The sequence below is a fragment of the Alligator mississippiensis genome, chromosome 2 (assembly GCF_030867095.1).
Source record: "Alligator mississippiensis isolate rAllMis1 chromosome 2, rAllMis1, whole genome shotgun sequence".
In the NCBI taxonomy this organism is placed as follows: domain Eukaryota; kingdom Metazoa; phylum Chordata; order Crocodylia; family Alligatoridae; genus Alligator; species Alligator mississippiensis.
Window position 1 is genome coordinate 304254273 of NC_081825.1, and position 13971 is coordinate 304268243.

Genomic DNA, 13971 nt, shown 5'->3' on the forward strand with positions numbered 1-13971 from the left:
CGACCCTGGTGGCTACAGTTCAGAAATCACACAGGAGTGCTAAGCAGAGTAAAATGCCTCCAAGCCTCAGGGCCAGGGCAGTGTTTATACCATCCAGCATCCAGTCCTACCCGTGTGGGTGGGGACCCCCAGTCTGTACCACTTGCCTGGAGCAAGCTGCTTAGAAACCAGACTGAAATGGCTGTTTTGCCACCCACCTCTGGCCCTTAATGACTCGTTACTTGTCATTCACAAAGTTACCACAGGCCACAACACATTATTTCTAATAAGCTGGGAAACAGTGTGTCCCCTTCTGCACATAGAGGGTCACTGAACAGCCTGCCATGCCTCTGCCCAGAAGCGTGGAGACAAACTATCCTGCCAGCTGTACTGAAGTCCTGCAAGGACAGAACAAGGAACCACATGAAACCAGTCTCCTCTGAGCAGAGGCCAATACTAATTTACTTGTACACTTGAACCCCATGTACCAAGTCCTTATAAATATGTCTAGGCACAAGTCAGATTTTGCCTTAGTCCATCTCTGCCTGTTGACCAGGTTAGTCAAGTCGATTATATTCTTTTAAACAGTTAACTTAGTCGATCAGGAGGCTGGAAGAAGCCCAGATAGCAGGTGTGGCATTACCCTCTTCTACAGGCAGCTCCAGGAACTTGCTTACTGTTGATTACATAGATATCAGCAATCATTTTTTCTTCTTACTCAGGAGATTAGGTGCAGATACTTTCACTTTACCAGGAATATTTCTCGATAAGTCAGTGTCCTATAAAACAAAGCAAGAATTAAGATCACATACAGTGTAAAGAGTTCTGCTCACCAGCTTCCTCTTCCCTTTTTGGAATAGTTGCTGCAAATGAGGTTACACAACTATCAGCAATAGCAGTGGCACTTTGCAGCGAGGGTGAGGCTGCGCCAGACAGCTCACAGCGTACAACTCTAAAGCCTCCTAACTCATTCGAGTGGCGTGGCCAACCTGCAGTGCCCCCGGGACCCGGGGGAGGGAACAGGCAGTACCAGCAGCAGACTGGCCAGAAGAAGGGCATCCAAGTGATGCTTGGGGAGGGTTTGCTACGACTGCCAAAAAAGTCGGTCCCCTCTGCGTTAAGAGGATCACGAACCCACGAAAGGACTGCAGCTCCCACTGATGAAAGCAATGGATCGCCAGAACACCCTGGCAGATTCAGTAGTTCTCATTAATGCACTTAAAGTGCTTGGTGATGAGACACCATCAGAGAGTTCTATTTAACGTGATATTATCAGGATCAATTTTAGGCCTGACGCTCTTCAAAACTGACCTTGAGATATCACAGCTTAAAATCTGCAGATGAGAAATGAGGACTGCAGCAATCCTGCAGAGCAGGGCCCGTGCAAAAAAATGCAAGAACTGCCGAGCCTTTTGGATAGGACAGGATATAAATCTAATAGATCACACACCAAGGAACAAAGACAGCAAGCCATACCTACAGAACATCCTGGGAAAGCAGCAGCTCCCAGGAGGGTTTAAGGGGCACATAATGAACTCCTGGCATGCCTGACAGGACGATGGGACCCTTAGATATGTAACAGGAGTAGTGGTTCGGAGATCATTTTCTGTCACTCTAAGGTGCCACAGTACGGCACACATTTTAAAATGGAGACTGCGCAAAGGAAAGCCACAAAAAAGGACTAAGGCTGGTGAACCAGGCAATGTAGGGCCCCTGCAAGACACAAACGGTAATCTTGTGGCCACGCCAGACAAGAAAACTGATATTTTTAACAGTTTCTTTGCCTCCGTTTTCTTGAACAGGGACCAGGACATCCCACCTACCAGAGGTAGGGACAATCTTGGGGATAGCTCTGTTAGGCCTTCAGTCAGCACAGATGTAGTTGGGGATCTTCTGGAAGGGCTGGACATTTTTAAATCTGCAGGTCTACATGCTCTCCACCCAAGGGTGTTGAGGGAGCTGGCAGGGGTCATTGCGGAGCCCTTGGCCCGGCTGTATGAGCGTTCATGGTCATCTGGCCAGGTGCCGGGGGATTGGAAACTGGCTAATGTGGTCCCGATTTTCAAGGAAGGGAGGAAGGAGGACCCACGTAACTATAGGCCTGTAAGCCTCACCTCGGTGCTCAGGAAGATCTTGGAGAGAATCATCCAGGAGCACATCAGTGGGGGGCCGGCAGGGGAGATCATGCTCAGGGGCAATCAGCATGGGTTCATCAAAGGCAGATCCTGCCTGACCAACCTGATTGCCCTTTACGACCAAGTAACTAAATCCCTGGATGATGGTGTTGCTGTGGATGTAGTCTTTCTAGACTTCAAGAAGGCCTTTGACACTGTCTCTCACCCCATCCTCTCAATAAATTAAGCGACTGTGGCATTGATGTGATGCCTGCACAGCTGGATGGGTAAAAACCTGGCTGATGGGGTGCACCCAGAGTGCAGTGGTGGACGGGTTGTACTCAACCTGGTGAGATGTGAGCAGTGGGGTCCCCCAGGGCTCGGTCCTCGGGCCTGCTCTGTTTAACATCTTCATCAGCGACTTGGACAAGGGGGTGGAAAGCACGCTGTCCAAGTTTGCTGATGACACTAAGATGTGGGGTGAGGTGGACACACTTGAAGGGAGAGAGAGGCTGCAACTAGATTGAGACAGACTACAGAAGTGGGCGGATGAGAATAGGATGGGGTTCAACACAGACAAATGCAGGGTGCTGCACCTTGGGAGAAGGAATCCACAGCATACGTACAGGCTGGGGAGTTCCCTTCTTGAAAGCACAGAGGCGGGAAGGGATCTCGGAGTCATTATTGACTCCAAGATGAACGTGAGCCGCCAATGCCAGACCACAGCCAGCAAGGCCAGCCGTACCTTGTCATGCATCCAAAGGTGCATCTCAAGTCGGTCCAGAGAGGTGATCCTCCCCCTCTATGCGACTTTGGTCAGGCCGCAGTTAGAGTACTGCATTCAGTACTGGGCGCTGCACTTCAAGAGGGATGTGGCCAGCCTGGAGGGGGTTCAGAGGAGGCCACTCACTTGGTGAGAGGGCAGCAGGGCAGGCCCTACAAGCAGAGACTGAGGGACCTGAATCTGTTCAGTCTCAGCAAGTGAAGGCTGAGGGGGACCTGGTGGCTGTCTACACACTCATCAGGGGAGATCAACAGCAAATAGGCAGAGCCGTTTTCTGCCCAGCACCACCTGGGGTGACGAGAAGCAATGGTCATAAGCTGATGGAGAATAGGTTTAAGTTGGAGATCAGAAGGCAATATTTTACAGTTAGGGTGGCCAAAATCTGGAACCAACTTCCCAGTGACGTGGTCCTCGCCCCTACCTTGGGCAAATTCAAGAGAAGGTTGGACGATCACCTGTCTGGGGTCTTGTGAACCCAGCATTCATTCCTGCCTGTGGCAGGGGGTCAGGCTAGATGATCTGTTCAGGTCCCTCCTGAACCTAGCTACTATGAAACTATAAAACTATGAGACCCAATCTGTCTAAACTTAGAACTGATTTAATTACATGCAAGTACCTTCACAAGGAAGAAACAGAAAGTAGTAAAAGGCTCTTTAAACTAGCAATGAAAATGCATCAGGAACTAATAGCTGAAGTCCTTTCTAATCAAGTGAGCAGTTGTTCAGCTCCATGCTGGGTACCCAGGTGAAATTAAAGTCCTGTGACATGCAGGTCAAACTAGATCGACAATCCAGAACCCAGGGCTGCTGACAACATGGTGATCACAAACCCTAAAACTTCAGGAAATTAAAAAAGGTTGACAGGGGAAGCAAGTTATGATGTCTGCAGCACTGGGCTCACTTGTGTCACCCATGGGTCAGCAAAGGTTGGTCTTTAAAATCTATATATTTTTGCGCCTTCTGATGAATGCAAAAATAAAACAGAAAACACTTTCTTCTGAGAAGTGTCTCCGATCAGAACCGACCGGCACTCCTCTTCATTCTAGCTGCAATACGCTTTGTACAAGCCAGAGAGTTATTTACCTTTACACTGCGAAATAAATCTTTCTCTCTTGCAGTCACTTCTTTGGAATGCATGAAGTTATGCAAGGCAGTCTTAGCAGCTGGAAAGAGTAAAGGAAAAAAAAAGATTTAAGATGGTATCTGAAAATACCTTCCTAAACAAATAGGTTAAAAAAGATCATAGTGCTCTACACAGCAAGTACCTTTTCCTTTCTTCTGGGTGCCCGGTGTAAGCTTCACTTTATATCTTTCAAAAGAAAAAAAAAAATTATATAATTAGCTCAAAATGCTTTAGAAAATTGCCAAAGATTTTTTCCAGACAGATTGCTGCAACTCACTTATAGTTTGTCATGGTGGTGTACGGCGCGCATATTGGTATGGCGAAGAGGAGTACGTCGTCAAGGTAAGGCTGGCCTGTTAAAGAATCCAGCAAAGTCTCTCCTTCCTGGAAGAGCAAACACAGAGTCCCTGCTGTAAAACCACAACACCCTCCAAGCCAAAGAGAAAACTGTCAAAGAGAAAACTGAGATGCACTGTTAGCTCTGCCACTTACTTCACTGAAATATATTCAGCATAGAACAGGCTTTTGGACAGACAGCCCTGACTTTTCAACAAGGTATCTGAAGGCACAAGGTAAAATAAATTTCAGTTTCAGGCGTGGTGTCTGGGACTTCCTGGGTGGGGTTTATATTTCTGCTTGGTCAATGAAGACCTCCTTATTCAGAAAGACAGCACAGCTGCCTCTCCAATGACATTCACTGTGTCCACGAACAGCACACACCAATCGCAGAGGCTTCCTCAGCCTGACCTGAATTTAAGTCGGTCTAATAAAAGATATCAGATTCACCCAAACCTTGTCTCCCTCTGGTAAGTGCTTTCTTTCTTTTTTTTAAACAAGTACTGATTACTTCTGTGAACCATCTCTACAGACATTTTCTGAGCAAAAGTGTTCTCTGGTTCTTGGGTTTAGTGTTTTTTTTAACGTCTGGAAGTGAACTGCAACTTTTAAACTAAAGACCAATTTTCATCATAGTCAGGCTTTACTAGGGATGTGGGATCACCTGCTGTCTGTCTGGAGGCCCCTGGAGTTTTCCAGGTGAAAGCAAAAGGCAAACTTCTCCATCTGAAAAGGAATGCCTTTATCCAGACTGACCATTCATATGCTAAGCATACATAGTAACCCCAAGTGTTATTCTGTCATAGGAGCAGTTGGTTAGTGTGGTGCTAATAACATCAAGGTGACAGGTTTGATCCCTGGGTGAACTAGATGATCTCTTGAGGCCCCTTCCAGCCTTACTTCTCTGTAATAAAGGCAAGGGCTGAATTCCTGGGGTCTACACCAAGGTCACAGGCAACAGACTTCCAACTGTTTAGTGCTGCTTCTGGCAGGCCGAGAGTATAACCTCTGTGACAATCTCCTCAAACTCAGGGCAGGCGGGTTGGACCTGATCTCATAAGGCCCCTTCCAGCCCCCAACTTCTATGAAAAAACACAACAAAAAACTTGGAAACTAAATGCTTTGGTGATCCTCCTGTAACAAGGTGAGTGGTTCAGACAACCTCAGAAGCCAGGCCGACGTTACTGATGAGCAGGGAGGCTCTCAGCTGTCTCTAAACACTTGTATCTTGGTATTTTAGTAGAGGCTAGAAGATAAACGTTTACCTCAATTCCCTGCTGATCTTGATCTTGTTCATCCTGCGTGAGGGATGTAAATAAATGAAACATTAGAACTTGCAGAACATGAAACTACTTCTTCCAGAAGCTCACGTTCACAGCACACACAAACAGGCTCCTCAACGCAACAGAACCAGAGCTCACATTAAGGGAGAAGCCAAGCACATTTGTACCGCTGTATTCCTTAGAGCTTTTTCTTCCTCCTCCCAAACGTCCTCGGTATGTGCAAGGCTGGGAGAGAGACTGGGCTGGAATGACTGAGCTGCATCATCTACCTACTCAATCATATTTCAGCTACATGATTTACAGAACGCAACACAAAGGGATCCCCAGTAAAACTCAGCCGACCAGTGCATCTCTCAATGTCAGCTCCTGATGGCTGTGTTCCAGAGAGGGACAAAATACGGTGCCACACTGACATGTTACATGGACTCCGTAACATTATAATTGCAGCAAACCTATGGCTTAGCAGAGCCTGAGCAGCCAGGTGCCAGGAAAGCAGGGGCAGAGCGAGTGCGCAGCATTTACCTTCTCATCCTGCTGCTCTTCTGGGGCTACATCCTGCGAGTCGTGCAACACCACTCCGCCTGGAGGCGTTTCTTTCACGCCTTCGTTTGCCCGCTGTCCACTCTTTGGTTTCTGAGGTGGTCGCTTCACTGGCTCTTCTTTTGTTTTTCCTTTCTTCCCTTTCTTCAATTTATCATCTTTGTTTGACCCTGCAGACTAGATTTCACACGCACAAATGACTGAGAACCTACACCAAACACAGAGCAATCGGTAAGAAGGACAGGCAGTTAAGAGATGCTTACACCCAAGAGCTTCATTATAAGTTCACGATCTTCTTCATCCTGATCCTTGTACTTCTCTTTCATTTTTTTCATTTTACTCTGTAGGAGAAATAAAAGTAGCGGGCTATCAGTAAAGCACAAAGATTTCTGGAAACATTAACCCAGAGAAATTTACAGATCAAACTCCTGATCTGTCCTTCACTCACACATGGCATTTGGTCTCCCTGGATTCCTCTAAGAGTTAACACTACACCGGTCCAACAGAATCTCAGTTTTTGTCAGGGAAATATGCAATCACTCAGCAACTGGTTTTTACCAACTGCAGGTTAGACAAAGATTTATCTGGATGAGTGTTCCTGCCACGAACGGGTCGGACTAGATGTGACCTCCCAAGGGTCCTCTCCTATGACTCTATGACAAGTGGTCAGTAAAGTCTCAAGGTGTTTAGATACCGCAACATCTCTGACCATACAAAAAAGAATACTGCACAAGTGTGACAAAATGAACCCTTCACAAGTCAAGGCCTCTCTTCACTGGGGTGAAACAGTCGTTTCTGCAGCTTCTTGTTGTCTACCTTCTGTCCTCGTTTCACGGGCTGAGGGGCCGACATGCTCTTACTGGCAGCAGCAGGTGGTGTTAGCAGAGAGTTACTCTCTTTTTCCCTTTCTTCTAATGCCTCCAAGTTTTCTGTGTCATTTTGCTGCTTCCTTTTCTTCATTTCTCTACATGAAACGAGAGCAAATCATTTAAGACATCCCCTCCAAAATAACTCGCCTTTAATTAATTCAATAGTAAAAACATAGACAACCATTACAAGTTGGTTCCCAGAAGATGCACACTGTGGTCACTTCTGGACTTGTCTCTGTGTGCGGCTAAGGTGGGACTTCCCCAAACTCAAGGCTCTAATCCGTTAGTGTCCTGTCCCTCTCACCTCCCCCTCGGGAATCAAGCTTCCTTGCTGTTCCAACCAATATGTGACAATCAGGACCCATTCCCACCAAACAAACCATGGACTGCTCAAAAAAGGCAGGATATTCTCTTTGACAGAAATCCTGAATCTCTCCGAGGAACAGAATTTACAGCTAAGCCACTTTCTCTTCTTTATACCTGTGGCAAACCAAAAAGTTCCGATTTCCTGCTCTTAACATCAGACTGTCTACATGTTCTCTTACCTCCTGCAGCTCTACAAATCTGCAAGGACTAATACTAGTGGGGCTACAACACCAATAACAAATGGCCAACTGTTCCCACAACCTCGCCATTCAGTGAATTAAATAAGTCTTGCTTTCCCTTGGAGAAAGTGAATGGCAGAGCCTTCTTCTGCAGCTTGGTCCAGCACTGGTCCCTGAAGAATAAGCTATTCCCAATGCAAGCTGCAAGCACAGCACGCTGGCAATCCCAAACCCTCCTAGTGTCTCTGGAAAAGGCAGCACACCAAATCTGGCCAGCCTGGACTCTGGGCATGACAGCTTCTATCATTATGCTTATGAGGAGTATGGGAGGAATAACTGTATTTCCTCCCTAACACCTTTGACACACTGAGCAGTATATAGACATTCATACCTTGACCAGTTAATTCAGGACTGGGCAGACAAGAATTGGGATCTTCTAAGGAATGGACCACCTGGGTCATGGAGCCCTGTCTCTGCTACTGCAAGCAATGCTGTTAAAATCCTATTCACAGAGGAAACCACCTCCGTGTACTTTGACATGTCTGTCTGGGGAACCACGTGGTTTTTAAAGCAAACACAATCATTATCTTGGCCTCCTAAGGATTAGCTCCTGCATCCAGCTTGCTCTCCAGACTATACATGCCAGCCCAGGGAGGCCATGCCGATAGAAGAAATGCTGAGATCTCCCTTATACTGCACAACACCTGATGCAGAGAGACTGTCAGTGTGGGCTGCACAATTATTTTGTCAAGACCCTCTGACAAGCACTGAGAAGCTGAGACATGGAGCATGTGCCTCTATCCCATGGGGTGAGGGCTTCAAAGGACTTTAGACACTTGAATACTGCTGAGGAGCGGGCCCTGATGCTCTGGTGCAGAGGGCTGTTGGTGGCAGAACCCCATTTGGAGGCATAAGACTGACAATCCAGGCAATTCAACTGCCTGAAACACTTCACTGATCAGCATTTCCTGGTATCTATCTCTTCAGCTCATCTATCTGCATTAGCATCTATATGAACTGAGCTGGGGTTGCCTGACAACTCTACCAACTGCTTGAGAGAGCCAAGGGCAGTGCTAGCTGCATGTTGGAAATCAAGAGCAGATCTGAGTGGGGGCTTTGGAGCAGGCAATGCCTTACTCAGAGCAAGTCAATATCGACACTGTGAACTCAAGATGGAAGGGAACAGGCTGCTTATACTTTCTTCAGACAGGGCTCCTGCTTGAGAAACAAACATTTCCTTAAACAGAGATGTATTTAGACCTTTCCTTCCCTCGGATGGAAGGACATTCTTACCTTCTCTCCTTGGCTGACAAATGCCTTCGCCCATGTGACTTGCTATCGCTCTATAAAGTGAAATAGAGCTAGATTTCATTACTTCCACTAGCACAAAGCATAAAGTTGGGCTATTTGTTTGAAAAGCTTATTGGGGGCTTACCAAGTCGGATACTTCCTCTTTTATAATCATCTTCTGCTGGGATCTGTGAAGAAATGGAAAGGCACAGCACGTGTCTTTAGAGAATGAACTGTATTACCAAACTGCTTTAACTTAGAGGCAGCCACAGCTGAGACAAGCTCTCAGAGGGGTATCTACTAGGCAACATATCCAGGAAACATCATTTCTTTTCTTGAATGTATATCAGAAAATTTGCTGCACCCGAGGTGATTATAAATCAATGCACTCTGGCATACTATTTCATTGTCCTCTATAATAGTCATGGAACTCTCTTTTACGTCAATAGCTAGATACATTAACCCAGGGTCAAATGCCTGTCTCTTGAGCTAAGATTTGCAAAGGAACCTCAGTCAATCAAGTTAGGTTTCTTTTGAAAGCTTCAGCTTTGAGGACAGGGGGAGGAGGGGCTTGGTGTCTGATATATTGGGAACAGAAATCATAGAAATCATGGAAAATGAGGGTTGAAGGGACCTCAGGAGGTCACAACTAGTCCAACCCTCTGCTCCAAGCAGGACCAGCCCCAACTACATCATCCCAGCTAAAGCTTTGTCAAGCCAGGTCTTCAAAACTCCCAAGGATGGAGCTTCTACCACCTCTCTGGGTAATCTGTTGCAGTGTTTTACTACCCTCCTGGCAAGGAAATTCTTCCTAATATCCAACCTCAACTTCCCTTGTTGCAACTAGAGACCGTTGCTCCTTTTTCTGTCATCTGCCCCCACTGAGACCAGCCCAGCTCCATCCTCTTTGCAGCCCCCCTGAAGGGAGCTGAAGGCTGCTATTCAATCCCCCTCGGTCTTCTCTTCTCTAGACTAATATGTGTTTGTTAGCTCTCTGTTCCATACACAAATGCTTATTTCACATGAAATATGTATTAAAAAGAAACCAAGGCTGCAAGAAAGTGAAGTCCTATTCCTTAGGACAGCTGGTAGTTTTTGCATAAGCTCGTCCTGAAATGCCTCATTGTCTAGGATCAGAGTATTTTATTCTGAGGCCTACTCCATTCTCTAACTAATGTCTTTTGTGAGAATCTGCGGTAGTAAGGACTACCCACTAGGGCCCATTTCCTATGGACAGCCAGATGGCAATAAATTCAGGCCCTGGCAAGCAGGATAAAAACAGAAGTGACCTTGGTGTTTCCACTTCCGAACCAGAGAATGCGGAATTGCAGGGGTGACAACAATACACAGAAGGGGGAAGCAAAATGGTGCAAGAGGAAGATCTGGGCAAAATGGCCAGAGAGGGTGCAGTGGGGCTACCACACACTCAGCTGCTGCTGCTGTCCAACACACCAGGGACAGGAATAGCCTCCCCGGTCACCTTCAAACAGCCCTCTAAGGCAGTAGCAATGGTGGCACTACTGGAAAATATCACGGCTCCTTCAGTTACCTTTGTGACTGGAGATGTGACAGATCGATGGCAGTGTCTGGATACTGCATCTCCTCATCTTTCACTTCGCTTGCAAGCTCCTGACCTTCAACCTCTTCTTCAGATTCTGCACCATCTTCTTCGGAGGTTTCCTCCTGTGCTGCTGGATTGTTTATCCTGTCCCTGTCTGGGTCAGCAACAGCCTCCTCGTGGATAGTTTCAGCAAGAGCTTCCTCCAGGCTAGTTTCAGTCTTGATGTTTACACCATTAGGTGCTTCTTGAGGCTCTGCCTTCTCTTCATCACTGCTGCTGTCATCTCCTTCTGGTGCTGTTTATAGAAGACGTAGGAAAAAACATTTCAGATTAAAGACACTAGACTAAAATTGCACAAATCAGAATGCTGACTGCATACCTCAGGGGGTTTTTATTAGTTTGCAGCACCTCCTATTACGTTATCCCCCGGATAATACCTAGGAGTTCAATGTCTTCCAACTCCAGTTCGTTGCTACCACTGGTCACAGTTTCCACATCCTCATCCTGCACTTTGACTTTCCTTTCTTCTCTGTGTCTCCAAACACAACTTTCATCCACCTAGTGAGAGAAGTAGGTCCTTTTTACTGGACAAAAAGTTGATTCCGAGGAACATGGCTTACAGCAAACACAAGGAGATACTTCAGTGCTGGAACACTAGGCACTTCACACCATCCCAGTGATGTTTGGGAGCCTGATGCTGATGTTCATCAGGGGCCCAATCCAGCTCTCATTCAGATTAGGGGAAAGAATGTAGTTTTACTTCAGTGAGAGCTGGAGGATGAGGCTCACTACACCATCAATACTAGCCATCCTTTGGAAACCCTTGTGGGGGGTCTTAGAGTCCCTTGTTTATTTCAGCATCACCTTCCTGTTGTTCCAGTTTGCCCTTCAGTCTCATACCCCTCCTGTGAAACTCTTCGAGTTTCCTAAATTCTCTCTCACATTTCATGCACATTTCTCTCCCTGGTGATTAAGGCCAGGAGTTTAATGCTATTTACATAAACGCTTGGCTTCCTCACTTTTAGTTTAGAGCTCCTCTTTTCTGAGCGATTTTACCACTAAGGAATATGCATCTTCTAAACCCAGCCTGGAAAACATGTCCCGGGAAGCACAAGGCTAGTGGTATCCTATTTCATCTAGTCACATACCCACTGGTCAGAATACAAACGATGAGCTTCAGAAACTTCTGCCAACACTTCCAACAGAATTGGCGGAAGAAAGCTAGAAGCAATTGTGCTCACAGGGTTCATTTGTTTTAAACAGAGAAGGTTTAAGATTGGGAGCCTCATGTCAGTAAAAAAAATACTGAACTGGCAGAAGCAGCATTTTCTGAGATTAGCTGCAATGAGGAGAGAGAGACAGGTGTGAAGACACTAGTAGGTAAGACAAAAATAGGCGCTCCCGGTTCCAACAGCTGCACTGAAGCGGCACTGGAGACTGCTGTGCAGCAGGATTCCCGTGCTGTGAAGGAGCACGCAGGTGCTGAAGCACACTGGGATGCAGGACCGACAAACATTTTCAAAGAACTCCAAAGTGGGAAAAGACAACACAGCTGAGTGTCTGAGATGGCTGTGCCGGATGGATGAATGGTACATCATCCATCAGCAGCTGCTGCTGCCCACCATGTCAGGGGCAGGAACAGCTGATAAGTCACAGTGTAGGTCCCCCCTAATACTGTAGACCCGTTATAGTACTGTAAGCTAACATCACACAATGGAGAAGGAAGCCTGTTTTTCCCACAGCATACAGAAAGCCTATGCAGAGCAGGGACCAAGGAAGAGGAGGATGGTGCACAAAGGGAAGAAGCAGAAGCTGCAAGGATCAGAAAAAGCACACGTGGGATTTAGGATTCCTATAACTATATTTCTTATCTGGTACCATTCCACTAACAAAATGCCTACTTCTCCCTGGCTTTCTGGAAAACCAGGGGGAAGGAAGTGGGGAGGGAGAGGCCACCTGCACCTAAATTACAATTGGAAGTGTTGGTCTAAGTAAAGCGCATGGAAAGCTGAATAAAAAGCCAGTAGCACTTTCAAGGAACCTGAAAGTGAAGAACTAAAAAATGTCAGTCTTCAAGTTGGCAACCAGAATCTCCGCTTCCTTTCAGAATCACTGACCATTGCCCACAGTCTGTATTCTCTGCCTGGTATTTCTAAGCTGCATGTCCCATGCCTGTGAGCTACATTAAGAGGGTCCTCGTCCATGCAGGGCACACTGACAGAATTCTTGACAGGGAAATGTGCTTAGGCAACATAGCATTGTTGTGACAGAAACACAAAATTATAACCTATCAGAGTGACAAGGAGATGCATACTATCAGCGAATAAGACAATACCTTAAACAAGAAGCTAAAGCCCATCATAAGATTTGAAGGTGGAAGGAAATTTTTTTTCCCTGGAAAAGAAATGTACAAAACAGTTTCAGTACACAAACTGCAACGATTATCCCAGCCCACGCTCCAGGTACAGGAACTAACAGCCACATGAGATCAGGGATCTTCTGTAACTGCTTTAGGTTTCAATAAACTTAAACTGGGGCCTATTTTGGCTCCAAAGCGACACTGGGATTAGAGGAATGGGAAAGCAATTTAAGTTGCCTTTCCCCACATAAGCCAAGCCTCCCCCTCCCCACACTTCTGTGTTCGGCTCAAAACATTAACCAACATAAACAACGTTTCAGTGCTACTTGAAGGTAGAGAGTTGTCAGACAGAGCTGTATTTTCAGGTGGACAGCAACCTTTTAATTCTCACCTCTGATCATGAAGCTTCCGGTAGTCAGGTATTCTCCGGTTGGTGCTGTTTTAGATACCTAAACAAAGTACCATGCAGCACAAGTTGGTAACTCTTATCTTTCAAATAATACCGAGAAAAACCATGCATCACCAAGTATCAACAGTAGTAAAACCTGACACTTAGGCCATCTATGTTTTTGGTTTCTAGGGAATAATTTTGTGACTCTGCAGTACTGCCGAGTGCTACAGGGAGGATTTGCTGAGGAACAACCTCGTGTGATTCAGACTTAAAATAACAATTCACTGTCTGACTAGGAGAGATGCGCTAGCTCAGTAACAAGTTATTGGTCATGGTCTAGAAAGCTCTGGTCTGTGTCATCCAGAAGATCAGACTAGATGATGAAATAGTTCCTTCTAGCTTTAAAATGGGCCAGTTCAGTTTATTTTCAGTGTTTTGAAAAGCTGACTTAACTGGGCACTGCAAAGTAAACCTCCCCATTCCTCTGGTATAGGGCAATGCCAGTGCTGTGCTCACAGGAGGTCCCTTCTTAGTTAGGGGAAAAAAGCCTTAAGTCTTGAGATGAAAGGGTTCAAATCACAGCAGAAAAGACTGGTAATCTGACTGTGAAACAGCAGAACTTTCTTGAGACCAGCCTTTCACTGTCTGTACTTGAGACAGCATCCAATACCACACAAAGATGTGCAAGTAGGGAAACCACAAACGTGTGCAAAATCAACCTTTGTTCCAATATGAGGCCATAAAAAATTATATTAAAAAGGACAAATCACACTTGGGTTTATGAGAAAAAGTGACTGA

The 13971-nt window shown here is 46.1% G+C and overlaps 1 protein-coding gene across 2 annotated transcripts in view; it reads right to left on the minus strand.

Annotated features, from left to right (window-relative positions):
- Positions 1–416: 416 nt before the first annotated feature.
- NEMF (nuclear export mediator factor) overlaps positions 417–13971 on the minus strand; it is a 31181-nt gene continuing 17626 nt past the window's right edge. For both annotated transcript variants that reach the window (XM_059723432.1, XM_014601318.3), the window contains 14 exons: positions 13174–13231; positions 12759–12817; positions 10861–10981; positions 10412–10718; positions 9008–9050; positions 8866–8915; positions 6975–7122; positions 6422–6499; positions 6141–6335; positions 5601–5633; positions 4277–4383; positions 4142–4185; positions 3960–4039; positions 417–758 (listed from right to left, as the gene is read on the minus strand). In XM_059723432.1, coding sequence (XP_059579415.1) covers positions 681–758; positions 3960–4039; positions 4142–4185; positions 4277–4383; positions 5601–5633; positions 6141–6335; positions 6422–6499; positions 6975–7122; positions 8866–8915; positions 9008–9050; positions 10412–10718; positions 10861–10981; positions 12759–12817; positions 13174–13231 — 1401 coding nt within the window. In that variant the 3' untranslated portion in view covers positions 417–680. The remainder of the gene's footprint in view (positions 759–3959; positions 4040–4141; positions 4186–4276; positions 4384–5600; positions 5634–6140; positions 6336–6421; positions 6500–6974; positions 7123–8865; positions 8916–9007; positions 9051–10411; positions 10719–10860; positions 10982–12758; positions 12818–13173; positions 13232–13971) is intronic.